This window comes from Hylaeus volcanicus, chromosome 1, assembly GCF_026283585.1.
Source record: "Hylaeus volcanicus isolate JK05 chromosome 1, UHH_iyHylVolc1.0_haploid, whole genome shotgun sequence".
NCBI classification, from domain to species: domain Eukaryota; kingdom Metazoa; phylum Arthropoda; class Insecta; order Hymenoptera; family Colletidae; genus Hylaeus; species Hylaeus volcanicus.
This window is the reverse complement of record NC_071976.1, coordinates 33,778,789-33,794,252: the sequence shown is the minus strand read 5'-3', so window position 1 is coordinate 33,794,252 and position 15,464 is coordinate 33,778,789. Positions and strand designations below refer to the sequence as shown.

Genomic DNA, 15,464 nt, shown 5'->3' with positions numbered 1-15,464 from the left:
CCTCCATATGTAGAAGTCTATACGAAAAATAAGGCACGGAGATTCGAACACCCACGATCTCCGAATCCACAGTCGACCGCTTTTCCTACAATTTTTGTTTCTTTTTTCATTTTTGTAAACGAGTTTGTTAGGTTCGTTTTTGGTCCTGAACAAACTTAATGATAAAAATGACCACAGATAATCTTAAGAGTAAATTTCTAGTTGATCGTGCGCGTACGATTCTCTTAGAAAAACGATAGTTTTTAATACTATCGTTTTTCGCTATCGAATAACTAGTTGTATAATACTACTCAGTCTTTGTCGAGTCGAAGCTTGGTTTTACTTATGGGAAAATTGAGAGTAAAAACAGCCCAAAAAAACCCATACAGCATTAAAAAAAAAAAAAAAACGAAAGAAGGTACTATTTACAACAGAGTATTTAAAGTAGAGTACTTAAGCTTTTCCTACACGACCAATTCCGCACCGCATGATCCGTGATCTTGTTTGACTCCTTATTCTTGGCTATGGAGGCCTAAACTTGGCCATCCTGAAATTGACATTAGCCCTCGAATATCCGTCTTTTCGGTTTCTCTTTCCTTGTCTTTAACATCTTTAATCGTCGTCTTTTGGGAGTCTTACTCCGACAACATTATCAGGTTCCATGCTTGAATAACTATTTTCTTCCTTAACTTTTGTCAGTAAGTGTACATTAATTTACTTCTTACTCCATTTCTTGGAAGTTCCACGTCAGTGAGCCCATGCTACGGAGCCAAACAAACCGTCAAATTACAGAATCGAATTCCACGAGCATTCAGACGTAACAAGAGCCACCATTAACAGAATTAAGCTACAAGCCGTTAAGTTTCAGACAAATTGCATGCCTACGTTTGTTTCTAGCGCTGTACTTAAATATCTTGGAACGCAGCCCCAGATCTCCACCCTAAAGAACGATTTTGTTCATGCGTTTCGTACAACTGCATACAGACGTTATTCTCGCGATTCATGAACGGTAACGTCCTTATCAATGTAGCTATTTATGCTACGACGACGCGGTTCCTTTTCTAGCGGCTAGCTGGACGGACTCGATTAAAATAGCAATGGCGGCTCAACTACCTGCCAGATGTCAAGTAAACTGACAACGAAAGAGAATTAATTCCCCGGGGCGTCGTACAATGTGTTCTGCCGCGCAGCCAGCACAGAAACCGAGCTCTGAGACGTGCACGCAGTTTCGTTGAATCGGGAGATCGATAGAGCGCGGCATACTTTGCTTTTTATCATTAGAGGCCGCGACATGCTACCGTATCGCAAAAACGACGAAAAGTTCAACAGAGACGCGGTGCTTCAGCTACACCGCGGTTACGCGACGCTTGAGCGAAGTACAGGGGAAATCAGAACAAAACGAGACGTATCAAATTTAATGACACGCGATAGTCACGATGAGCGAGGTTGGTAGGTTCGGAGCTTTTCATATTTTCTTTCGAATTTCCCAAAAAATTACATATTTCGCCGTTACAATGGATCAAATGTAATTGACGGTTGTTTGGAATATCTGTTTGTACGTGCACAAAGTGAAAATTTTCAAAAATGTCTCAGGACAATCGTAACAGTGATACAGCAAGGTTATTTATTACACCCAGATACTTTTTTTTAACACTGGTGTTTAATACGTTCCTCAGAAATTATTGTTAAAAAGAAAGTGCATAGAAAGATAAGTTTTCTATAGTAAAACTTTTTCAAAGCTCCCACGAAATCAAATCTTTCGTCATTGTAATGGTTTTAATGTAGTTTACCGCTATACGCGACAAAGTAAACAATTTAAGATTTAGCGACACATGGCAATTATACCACTGACAGAAGAAAATTATCGTACTTCTTATATAAAATTACGTAAAATACAATATGTATCCTTTTCAGCTTTTTCTTAAGTTCCGTTCTGAATTCTTTTCTACTAAATGGAAACTCATATCTAAATGCACCCATTAACGCAACAAAATGCCTAATTCTAACTATATCATTTCTGAAATCCCTGGAGACGAGGCTAACATTCTGCCCGCCACTATGAGACGTAAGTTCGATTACAAAGTCAATTTGCCCGCGGCGTATTTGGTTTGAAATATGAATGTAGCCTCGCTCCTGAAGGGGGTAGGAGTTCTCGTAAATGAATCGCTGGTAATTAGAACTTACTGGCACAGAGGGTGGAGGTAGCCTCGTCAGAACCGTCGCCGCAGTGATTCACACCGTCACAAATGAGGTCCGTCTCGATGCAGAATTCGTTCTGGGTGCACCGGAAGTCCTTGCAGCTGTGCTCTGGAAAAGGAAAGAAAAAATTCGGAGCTGAAAGGCGGCACAATAGGGGAGCGAAGACTGAAAAAGTATCGCGGACAAGTGCATTAGCCTTGCGAAGGGGTTACGCACCCCTCGAGTCGAGGGCTCTCCGACAGGTGTCGAGGCTTCAACGACAGTCTAGTTTCGAAACACGTGGCGCACTTTTCGGCTACGAATTCCCCAGGCAATTTTCATCCGATTCGTAGAAGAGTTTAAATCCTTCAAACCTACTCCGTCGTTTCTCCTTTCATTCCACCTTGCATTCCACCGCACCTGCTTAGTTTTCGAGGCAGGTTTCAATGTGAACATTGATACCAAACGATGAAAATTGTGAAAAATAAATTATGTCGTGCGATTTTCTTTCCGTTTGTTTAATCCGACCAATGAAATGTATAAATGTATATGTATAAAGAAAGATTGTATTCAATATGTACGTAATAATTTGATAGAAAGCAAAATGTTACTCGTTTGATAATTCGTACCATTATTGATGGCAGTGTCGGGCATTAAGCAATTACATTTTTAATCAGTGAATCGATCAATTGAAAATTTAATTTGCGATGTATTTCACTGCGATTGAAGGTTCGTTATAGTTGATAATTGTATTGTCGATGATAATTACATTCGGTTATAATTAACCGTCAATTGGAACAAAATTCAGTTGCAACTGATCAATTTCTTTAAATTGTAATTAATAATAACTAACTAATTAACACTCCCTTTCAAAACTGTTTAATTTTTCAAAGTTCGATTATATTTATTGTAGAACAATATGTTTGGATTTCTCAATTTTTAGTCACTTCTTATACATACATCAAAAACTACTATCAGTGCCATAAAGTAAGTAATCTGCAATAAATTATCCAGCAACAGTACAAAAGAAATATATCGTATATAGTACTTAACATTTAATCTGCTTATTACCTTTGAACCATGAGGTTTGCTCTTACAATGGAAATATAGAAAACCTCTCTAGATGGAAAGCCTCGTGAAACGTTTAATTACCGAAGAAGACCTACAAAATACGCACTGGGCAACTGGATAGCCAGTATATAATTACCAATGATTTATAACTCATAATCGATTTACGCTATGTAATCACATATGAATCGAAATATCCTACCTATATACACCTACGTACCTATATACCATAGTTCGTAAATTAGAGTAAATTACCAGAATTACAACGCCATGATTAATCGAATAGCGCAGAGAACTGGCCAATAAAGAACAAATTTGATTATAATAGCTGAGGCTACACTGCGAGTCCATTAATTACGCGAACCTGCACTTCGATACCAACATCTGTCTTGCTGCAGTTCCGTTTAATACGAATGATTATTTCTGATGATCCGATTCCATCGGAGAAAATTAATCGATCGAAAGTACATAATTTCTCTAATTATCCCAATACGTTAGGATTGATTTCAATATTTGCAACATCGTTAATATTAACGGATAATTTGGATAACTAGTTCAATAACGCCAATGGCGACAATTCCATAGTGTCGATAATCAAATTAATTTCGCAACGTACCAGATCTCATTATCGACGTCTTATTTCTCTTTCCGTGAGAAAAAAATGTGTTCGAATCAGACATTCGTCCAACAAGAAACTATCTTTAATTACGTAGGTAACCAATGTTGAAACGTAAAAAGAATATACAATTATTTTACGTTATACCCATTGCTCTATAACCATTTCAACATTTAATAAATATTACAAAAGAAAGTAATACGAGACTTTTCCCATTACGAAAGATTTCTCACTCCCTGTCTAGATCAACGATCCGCTGAATTTACTTTCCTCCCGTGAGGAATTCACTTTAAAATGAGGAATATACGCTGGCCAATTATTCTTGATCGAAAAGCACGCGGATGATAGGAGCTATAACTTTGGTCGATCATAACAAAGTAGTCGATGAAGGAACGCGGCGAAATGGGGGGGGAGAGGGTAACGATTCCTTTTGTTCCCCCGTTCGTAGTTGTAACTTCCGGGGAACGGGCGGAGGGGTTGTCCGGAATCGAAGGTAATAAAACGAGAAACGGAGGGTTAAAGGATTGGCGCGAGAGAAATGGCTCGTTGGAAGCCAAAGAAAAAGCAGAAACCATCGCGATGGCCGGGGGAAGCGTAATTTTCTATAATTTAATAGTTGAAATTCTTTTCGCCTTTATCTTTCCCGTTCTCCCTACCATTCAGCCAGATTCAGAAGATTCACGGGATGAAGGAACGGAGAAGCAGTGTGTTTCATCGTGGTTAAAAATGGACGAGACGGTCTACAAATCTTGTACACTATCACCGGAATGAAATTATTTGTAGCGAGTGGACCTCTCGGTAATATTATTTTTGAAACTCGAAAATTGATATATGGAGCTCTGAGATCAAAAATAGAAGTTCAGAATTGCATCGGTTACGTACTTTATCGTAAAATATTTATAAAAACTATCGCCTTAATATGGGATCCGTTCAACGACACGCATGTAAATTTTAACACAAATGTAATACATGTTCAGGAAAATATAATATTAGTTTATGTATACAGGCATATCATTCTATTTATATATTAATTCGAAGCTATCAGTTTTTGTACGGTAAATTTTATTGAATAGAATAATATCTGGCCGATATTTAGACAAAGTAACCCTTAATTAATGATAAGTTTAAGGGATTAGTTAAGAGATCTTACTTGTATGTCGACAGGACATTTTCGATATATTTAAATATATTTAATAATTAAGTATATTGCATATATAATATTTGAATAAGATATGCTGGACTGACTTTCTTCCTTCCTTGTGTACAATTACTTTCAAATATTTTTGTGGAAGACTTTTTCCTTGGGGACTTGGAAAATTAAAAAATTTTTTTAAGTTATCTTATCTACTAGGCCCTGTCCTATTTGCATGAATTATTTTAACTAAAAATTGTTAAATCGGTTCGGTAGTTCCGGATATTACCCCCTTGCATACAAGCAAACAAACAAACTTTGCCTCTTTACGATATTAGTATAGATATTATATTTTATCGCGTTATGTATAAATTGAAAGTAAGTTTAAACTTTTACTTTTTACTCTAAGTGAAAATAAATTTATTCTTGTAACGACATCAATACTTGCATCGATTAAACTTGAAATAGTAGCTTTTGATGGCAATTAACGTAAAGCTCCCATGTATTTTCCATCGACTAGAAACTCCCAAACTTCGGACGTGAATAGAGTTTTCAGAAGGACTATATTTCATTGCGACTGCGATTGGACCTACGAATACTCGCAAGGGGCTCGTTGACTTTCTACAGGCCATTATGGAGTCAGGAACTACCCCACTTAAAAGTCTAGGAGGGTTTGAGTTTCGAACCGTGTAAATTGTGTAAATAAATTAGTCAGGCGCGTACCTGACTTTACAATTCAACCTTTGTAAACCGTTACATCTTCCAACATAATTGGCCTCGATAAGTTTAGTGGTTATTTAGAACGATGTAAGGTTAAGGTGCAGATAACAGGGTGCGTCAACTTTGTTGAACGGTACAAGTAATAATAAAGCGGAAAATACAATAGAAGAGTTATTTGTAAATTTGCTGGTGTCGTTAAAATAAACGTATAAATTAGTCGAGTAACATACATGCAGAACGAAATTGTACGAAGTGCTTTATTGAATATTTTATACGTGCAACCATTTTGTAAAAACATATCAATTATTATTAATTAGAATATCAGGATTGGAATAACCTACTTTCTATTTTCTATAAGAACGACAGTAATTTTGAAAATGAAAACGATGGAATCGTTTTTATTAAATCTTTTTATCGACATGTACACGGTGTTGTTTCTGTAGAAAGTCATAAAAATCTTGTTGAAGAAACTTCTTCGTATCTCCGATAGTTTTCGAGATAGCACCAGAGGCGCGAAAGTTTGGAGGGTAACTTCATCCCTTAAATTTGAGTTACCACGGCTAAAAAGAAATACGTGTCTCGTATTTCTAGACGGTGTGCAGCCTGCAAAGTTTCATTAAAATCGACGTCGGAGACCTCGCGGAAATAGATACCTCGTAAAAATTTGATAACCTTGTTCAGATGTGATCCTTTTTCTGTTCAAAGGGTGGCATAAATGCCAATCAAGTATGTACCGAATAAAGTATAAATAATACATTGGATATGAAGAAAATTTTACGATGGAAGTTGAACCATTATATATTGTAACGTCCATTTATATTGCACGTCCTGACTTTAACGAACTGTCAACAGAATATATATAAAAGTATAATTCGTACATTAGGTTTTTATTTTGAACCATAACTCAACAACAACAACGTAATGCAATAGAATTAATAGTTCCTGGATAATACAGACACGTTAACAGTTCGGCTGCCAGTCGGAATCTGACAGTTTGACAGTTACACCTGCAACTGTTCCTTCTAAGCATGGCAGGTCCTGCCACTACTCGACAGGGACCACAGGATGTCTTCGTACAGCAATACAATATACAAGATTATTATTAATAAACATTTGATTAACTTTGAACTTCAATCGCAATTATAAGTTTAACAGTTTTAATTGAAACGATATAATTTGTTATTTGATATTCTATACCATGACTACGAAACTTGTTACATGTCATCTTTCGAATTCATATCGACAAAAAACTGTCATTGCTAAAATTGTGTTCTCGAAAACAAAACCTCGTACAAAACAATTGCATGTTGAAGTGTACTTGTGATACATGAAGTGTTAATTCTACAAAAAAAAAAAAAAAAAAAAAATAATTTATATCAAGTTTCAACCCCCTACTTCGCTATTGGGATAGGAACAGACAGTAACGAGTTTTCATTCGATCCTTTTTTCATGAAATATTTTTTACACGAAAAATTAAACATGAAACAACAAACAAGTCTCAAGTTTAAATGTTTCGTTTAATTTCAACCAGTGCGACAGCCACGCCTAAATTTAATACGACGCAAAGAGTTAAATATCCATATTTAGTATTTTCTCCAGAAGTACGTTTAATTTTGCTAACAATCGTCAGGATCTTTACCAGGTGGACAATGATATTCCATACGGATAGCGAGTGCCCTGTTTGCGTCACCTTATGCGCAATCGAAAGCGCTAATCGATCGTGGAATTCGATTGCTAACAGTACCAACATCGGTGTACTGGCTCCACGGGCAAACACGATCGCAATTGTAGGTAAGTTCGGCGCGCTGTGACGAAACGAAACGTCAACGGTAACGTCGAACGTACGTTTGCTCAACGACTACTGTTAATTTCATCGGTGTATCGACGCAATTACAACGGATTCGCGCCACGTCGTTGTTCCCCGTTAAATTATTAGGTAATCGGGAAAGTTAAACAGCGTCGCCGCGACTCGAGTAGGAATATTCTCTGTCGTTGGCGTTGTTTGCATCGATTAGTATCGGCAGCGATGCTAATGGCTGCTAACGAGCCGCCACTGCAAATGGCGCACTTACAACGAGAACGTTCGAATTACTTCGCACAGTTCCGATGCCATTACGAGGGGGGAAATGGGGGGGGGAAACGGTATAATCTACCGAGAATCGATCGGGAAGTAATATCCTATGTTTTATTCATTTCCTGTTCTCGGTGCGGAATCTCTTGATCTTCCTACAAACGACCGATCGGATCTCCGCGTTCTTTCAGTTGATTATCAGCCGCGTCGATTCTCTAATAATTGCTGCTGGTGCACCGGAAACATGTGCCAACGAATTTCGCGATAAACTTAAGCCACGCCACGAGAACGAGGAGCAGGAGCGAAACACAATTATGATTTTATTCTCGTCACTCTCTCGGGACCAAGCATTGTTATTTCAACATATACAGGATGTCAACAACATTTTCGCTAAATAAAAAGTTGTTTCGAATCACCCTCCGAGGCATCCCTCTCAAGAACCTCCAACATTTTTCGGACACCCTGTATGAAAGCGATCCTGATCCACGAACTGATTTATATCGTTGGGTTTTTTTTTGTGATACTGTTACCGTTGACTCTTTTTAAACATTCAGGGTTCGCTTTACTGTAATAGTTTGACATCTTTTCGAAAGGAAATGACATAGAAACGTTCACAAAACGTGTCTAAAAAAAAATATAAAAGATAAACGAGAAAAGTATGAATGAAATATCACCCTGAATAGCATTTCTGAATCCGTCCTGCTGCTGGATCCATTAAAGAGCTCGTAAAAGTGCTTTGACGTATTTGACATACGCTTTTTAAGTGGAGCGGTGACCTGTCCGCGTAGATCTTCATGTCCAGCCACGTTTTCGGGATTACGAACCAACGACGTTGGACGCATGAACCTTTCGGAAAAATGATAATTTTCAACTCGTACGGAGAACACAGTTTTGTCTTCACGATGAAATTTTAACGTCTCAGTTAATTTAAAAAAAAAGAAAAAAAAACTATATTCATTTTTAACCTTTTAAGGCTCCTTTTAAATAATACTTTATCTTCTGCTCTTCTCTAGATACTTCTCAAAATATTGAAAAAATATTACGCTTGCCGATTTATGGCAGCATATTCTTGCACAAACCGTAACTTTCAGGGTAGTTCATGTTTGTGCACGTTATGATGTAGCCGACATTAAAATGAACGCTCCCGATGGGTCAATGAAACTCGTAACGACGAAATATTGTTCACATAAACGGACGTGATTTCGCTGATATTGAACGCACAAATTTTACCGATATTGATGCTCTCGCCGTTCACCTCGTATTACACAGAAATGCTGAACAATGGTAAATCCTACGCGTATCTGTACAAGTGCCTCGACGTATTCAAAGCACAATCAACACAGTTGCAAGCCCTACCATTTTGCAATATGTTAAACCATTATAGTCACGTTGAATCTACCTACTAAACACTTGTATTTTCTTCTTGCAAGACCTTTTCCCTTACTTTTGAAATTAATAATTAGATCTGATGAGCTGGTATCGTATCTTTCGGTTCAGAATTTTTTAAATCGTAATTAGACACGCATTTGCATGAATTTTTATTGTGTTTTTAGTCGTGGCAATTTTATTTTTAATCAAAATTATACCAAAGTCCTTTTCTGTAATTTATCATTTGATTTACGTTTGAATTAGAACAAACATTATACTAACATCTTAGAATCTATTACTATCGTCTAATGGTTTAAATGACAGATATACACATCGTACATATATTCTCGGTACATTCATTTTTGTAGTAAAATAAAAGGTTGAATCGCAGTAAATATTCCAGCATCTCAGCATTCCGACTCGCGAAGCGAAAGCTCGAGTACAGTATCGACTGGAAGCACGTATCGAAATCGAACCCATCCCTACCCCGGGCTGTCCTAATTTTTTATTTTGGTGGCTCGCGCATTCAAGTCACCTCGCGACAACGAGCCGTCAGAATCTTTCTGACTCGAATTGTCCGCTACAAAAGAACAACGTCTTGCAGCGAAAGAACGTATCCGTGTTTTCAATGAACAGACTCGCTCCCCATTGAGGTCGTAGCCTTCTTCGTTCACGGGATATTCGAGTAGAATTAAACGCGCCGGAATCATGGAAGGTGGATAGGGGGCGGCAGAGGGCGGAGGGAAAGATTTCTTCATCGCGTCGACGAGAAACTGACTTTCTGCATTTACGTGCAACTACCGTTTTAGCCCGCATTCATCCTTATTCACGCGACAATCCACCACCAGGCCGGAGATCGCGTGCGCTCGCTCGGGTACTGGTGAATATAATAAACCGCAAGGGGATGCGCGATTACGATAACGACGCGAATGACGACATTAACGAGATGGTAATGACGATAATCGTCTCGATCCTGCTCCCCTTAGAAGTGTCTGAATGACGTTGCGCTTTGTCGGAGCTTCTAAAATCTATTAGTCAACTAGCTAGATTCGCTCGAATGCGACGATGGAAATATTATTTCCACGTGAAAATTACTTCAGCGAATTATGATAACTCTCGCGAGTTAGAGAGGTTAACCGCTCCACCTTTCGCTTAGCTTTAGTGTTTTATTTAAAGTTCTTCATTCGGATGACAGCGCTGCGAACTAACGCTAAATGGTAAAACGCATAACGCTAAATAAGCGGAAAGAGAATTTATGCCGTTCGTAACGCGTTAGCTGTTGACATCGTTCTTCTGTAGAGCACGAGTTTTATTTTTATTTTAAACCGTGTGCCTTAGGGAGTCGATATGTCAACGTTTCGACCAAACCTCTCAATTGCCAACTTTCATCTTTTTAGAATACTAGGGACGATATTCCTTTCGCAAAGCGTTTCTTCGTCAACGCAACAAACATGGAACGAAGTGCAACCTTCCTTCCTTGTTCGGAATCGCAGTGTTCCCCGCACATTCATCATCGCCCCATATATCAGAATCTGGACGTTTACACGAATCGCAACGTGCAGAGACGCGTGGTCACGTTGGCGCACAAACGGCGAAACGCGCGACGATGGTGGTTCGCGGCACGGAAGCGCCGCGCAAATGCATAAACACATTAGTTGCCCGTAACGGGGCTGTGCCAACGGAATTCTGACGCATGCAGGCTGGAACGGAAACCGAGCAGAGGGTGGAAGCCTGAATCCCGGCACAAAGGTTGCGCCGGAGTGCTGGGCTTAATGGATACGTATGGGAGGCATCCCCATGGAAATGATTTCTCCACCCTTCACCCTAATTCCGTGTCGAGGCCGGCGCATCATCGCCTGGTGACGCGCCTGTGCACGAAACGGTGAGTCACCTGACAACCGATTCGCAAAAAGATGCAGAAATTAACCCATTCGCTGCCAGGCAAATTTAAATTCTTCTGCCTTGGCCGCCAAGATTCAATGCAGGTGTGTAATCTAGGTTTCTATTTTGATAATAAAAAGTGATATTAAATTTGGTGTTTCAGAAAGAAAATTTACGATCTTCTTTTGCAATAATTTGTGACTCAAAACACATCCCTTGAGTGATTGCAATCAATTTGAACTACGAAACGTCTCGTAGTCGGTAGTGAATGAATTAAAGATAAATTTCTGTTTTTACTGGCGGTTAATTGTTTTGATAATGAAAAGTGATATTAAATTTGGTGTTTCAAAATGAAATCTCATCCCTTAAGTAATTGCAATCAATTTGAATTACGAAACGTCTCGTAGTCGGTAGTGAATGAATTAAAGATAAATTTCTGTTTTTACTGGCGGTTAATTGTTTTGATAATAAAAAGTGATATTAAATTTGGTGTTTCAGAAAGAAAATTTACGATCTTCTTTTGCAATAATTTGTGACTCAAAACACATCCCTTGAGTGATTGCAATCAATTTGAACTACGAAACGTCTCGTAGTCGGTAGTGAATGAATTAAAGATAAATTTCTGTTTTTACTGGCGGTTAATTGTTTTGATAATAAAAAGTGATATCAAATTTGGTGTTTCAGAAAGAAAATTCGCGATCTTCTTTTGCAATAATTTGTGACTCAAAACACATCCCTTGAGTGATCGCAATCTGACTGGAGATATATGAACCATAACGAAACTAATAGAATAAAAACAACTTCGATATTTATTTAACATAAATTACGGGATGTAAACTTTTCAAAAAACTTCAATTCGCAACAAGAAGAATGCTTATTGTCACAGTTTGACGTCGTAAGAAGTTGTTTATTACGTCCTACAAGTCCGTATTTGTACTGAAATGGGTGGACTGCTCTGTGTCGTCGAGAATAGATCAAAAGTTTATCAGAATGATGCTCGATCACGCTATCACGTTTTCCATAGTCGTTTCTCCTTCTCGAGTATCGCCTGCGCGCGATTCATTCTCACCGATTCAGTTAACGCGCTGTATAAGCGCGCAATGCATTTCATGAATGAACCGCGATTCGTTTGCACTCGAAAACGTTTCTGGTTCTTGATCGAATGTACAATCTCAATTCGCTCGAAACGACCGAATATTCTTTCTTTCGCGAATGCTACAGCCAAGAACATCGACTTTTCTATCACCGTCACGACCGCAGTCCGCATGCAACGCACCGTTGTATACATGTTAAGACAACGATTAGGTTAGCCATATCGGACAATTTTTTTGCCAAACATTGTATAGAATACTGTAAACTTGCTTTCTTGATATGTTGTTAGGGACCACCCAGATAGTATAAATCTATATTTGCAACCCTCAGAAACGTGAGCCAGCCGAGTTACAGCCGATAAACTGCGAAATTTTCGCATTTTTTTCAGTTTTTCGCAAAAAAGTCACCAAAGGAGTATCCTACCGAGAAAAGTAATTGTTACCTATTTTTAAGTAGATAAAATTTCCTACAATTTAACATGTGCTGGAGCTCCGTAGCTCTCTCAGTTTCAGAGATACAATTCTGCGAAAATTGACAAATTTTCCCAAAAAGTGGAAGTTTTAACTTTTGGTCTACTTTCGACTGATATATTGACATAAATACTCGTCTTGCGCTAAACTCTCGAGAAATGAAGTTGCAGCAAATTGCACGAGTCTTTCTACTCTAGAAGACCGAACGAGTTGAATTTTGTTTATGTTGTCTGTATGTATGGAGTATGCAGCCTATGTCTTCAAAGTTATATTGGAAAATTCATGAAATTGATAAAGTTATAACAGTTTGATTGAGAAGTTCACACGATGAGAGAAACCTATGGAGTAAAGTATGTAAACGACATCGTTGACGGAAGCATTAAAACTTTTGAACCTTCGCGACATGAATCGGTACGGTGGCAACCCTCTAATCAAGAAATTAGAAAGCGTAGAAGAAAGAAATTGAGTCTGTCGAGGAACAAAAATCACATAAAAAAAAGAAAACAAGAAAGGACAAAGGACAAGAAGGATAAAAATTGAGAAACTTAACCGATAAATTCATAATAAATATCACAACGTATCGTAGAATAATACATACGAAGACATTTGAATTTGACTAAAAATATGCAAAAATACAAAATGACATTTGACGTAGTCATTAACGCTGTTAAAAAAAATACGAAAACCAATACGACAACGCAAGTTTGTCGATTTTCGAATTTGTTAAATAGGTTCGGTATTTCTTGAAAACGAAAAGGAAATGAGACCACTTTATTATTATTTTAGCAAGTAAAATATTTTTACTGAAGTACTGAAGAAACTGAAGTAATACCTAAAAGAAACACAATTTTGAAAACTTTCAGTTGCAATTTAGGAGTATCTTTTACGATACGTTATGAGCTTCTTAAACTTATAACGAATCAATTTGTTCTTCCAATTAGTAAAAAAATTGTATTAATAGATATCCTAGAGCTTGTAATAACGAGTATCCTAAAGGCCAAGCTACAATATCCAATATTAATTTCCGCACGAATTGGCACCAAATGGGAAGTATAAGATTGACTATCTCAAGCGGTATGATTTTGGCAACTCTCCCCTACACCTACGCTCCGAACGATATCCTCAAACAGAAATCCCTTTGTGCAACTCAAGACATTTCCGTGGCCCCGACGAAGCCCGGCGCTGAAGTAAAATTAATTGACCGCTTTTGGTGCGCCGGCTTACGTGCAAACGTTACACCGTCTGTAGACAATCCTATTACAACTACAATAGACAGATAATGCGCAAGTAGAAAATTAATTACGTCTTTGTTCCGCAACCACTCGGACGTCCCTTTTCTGCTAACCACCGGATTCCATTGTAATTATTTCCCGATGGATCTGTGTACCGGCAGCTCTGATGGGACGAATTAATATTGCATTAGCGTTATCGATCTCAAAGGCAATCCGGACCAGAATTCGCGCGAAGGAATTTATCTTCCTCGCTTTAGGCAAGGCAACCGAATCGCCGATTTCAAAACATACGTATACACTAGCACTGAACGTTAAATAAAGGGTCAAAGGGGACTTCAGAATTCTATTTTTTAATAAAACACAAATGGTATCGAATATATACAGTGACTCGTATTAATGACGCTATAGTACTTTATTAATTATTGCAATGTATACCTGACCATAATTCAGTTGATATTTTGCTTGTGATATGTTAGAACGTATATTCTGTTTAGAAAACTCACCCTATACGTTTTGTACTTTTTCCTAAAAGAATTTCAAAGGATGGCCTACTAATTACCCTACGAAACGAGTATATCCCTTTAAAATAACCAATAATTAACCCTTTGACTGCGGGACGATTTTTACTGGAAGATCTAATATCCACAGAAGATGTGAACTTGAGAAAAATAGCTTACAGGGTACAGTAAGACGGAACTTTTTTATATTCACAGTTTATTCGTACGACGCGTAATTTCAAAAACAAAAGTCGAAAACTTAGGAGATACTCGAAACTGAGCGTTTCATGAATAAACTGTAAATATAAAAAGTTTCGTCTCATCATCTCCTATAAGCTGATATTTTTTAAAAATTGATATACGCCCTTCGAAGGGTTAAGAATGCAGAGATAATATCAATCCATTCTTTAACTCCACACGCAGCAAAGCCTATGTAACTCTTTCATAGGCTGTGCGAGTGCCTGTTGTTAACACTCGTTATCCGTCGACATCCTTAATTCGTCGCATCCTCCACGGAGGACGACCCTCCGAGATTCCACAGCCCTGTATCTTTTACGCCAGCGACGCGTACAAGACAATTCCCAGCGAATTGGCTCTGACGCAAGGATTAAGGCCAGGGAACCGAAATTCGCGGATAATCCTCACGGGGGTAGACTCAATTAAGTCAAAGCGATCCTCGGTACACGAAAGGCTTCCCATGGAATCCTTAGAATCGCTCCATAGGACCCGGTATATCGAAATTATAGCGAAATGTTCGCGTACCCTGTCTCGGTCTTTTATTTTCTTCCTTCGTTCCCGTGGATGCCCAAAGACTGTGCGGAATCAACGAAGCATTCGAGGATATCCGTGGAGAGCAGCCCGTAATTTAATCTTGGAACGAGATAGAGGGTATGTAGCCTTTAATGGATCTCGAAAGAATTCCACCGTGTAAAGGTCGCTTGTGCTTCATGCGGGGTAAAATAAAGGATGAAGTATCGCCGAATGTGTTCTCGAAAGTTTACTGGAAATTGGTTTCTCTGTTTCGTGATCTTCGGGTATCAGGGTGCAAGAGTTCCATTCGTCAATAATTTCTATCGCGCTTGCCGTTCGATGCGCAATTGTACCCAAGAAATCCAAGAACCCAAGAAAACGTTGCTACGTATGTATTTTTAACCGACTTC

General features: G+C 38.4%; 1 protein-coding gene across 2 annotated transcripts in view; it reads right to left on the bottom strand.

Moving 5' to 3' along the window:
- LOC128872516 (uncharacterized) overlaps positions 1–15,464 on the bottom strand; it is a 219,769-nt gene that overhangs the window by 25,408 nt on the left and 178,897 nt on the right. For both annotated transcript variants that reach the window (XM_054115301.1, XM_054115308.1), the window contains exon 4: positions 2,164–2,286. In XM_054115301.1, the coding sequence (XP_053971276.1) occupies positions 2,164–2,286 (123 nt within the window). The remainder of the gene's footprint in view (positions 1–2,163; positions 2,287–15,464) is intronic.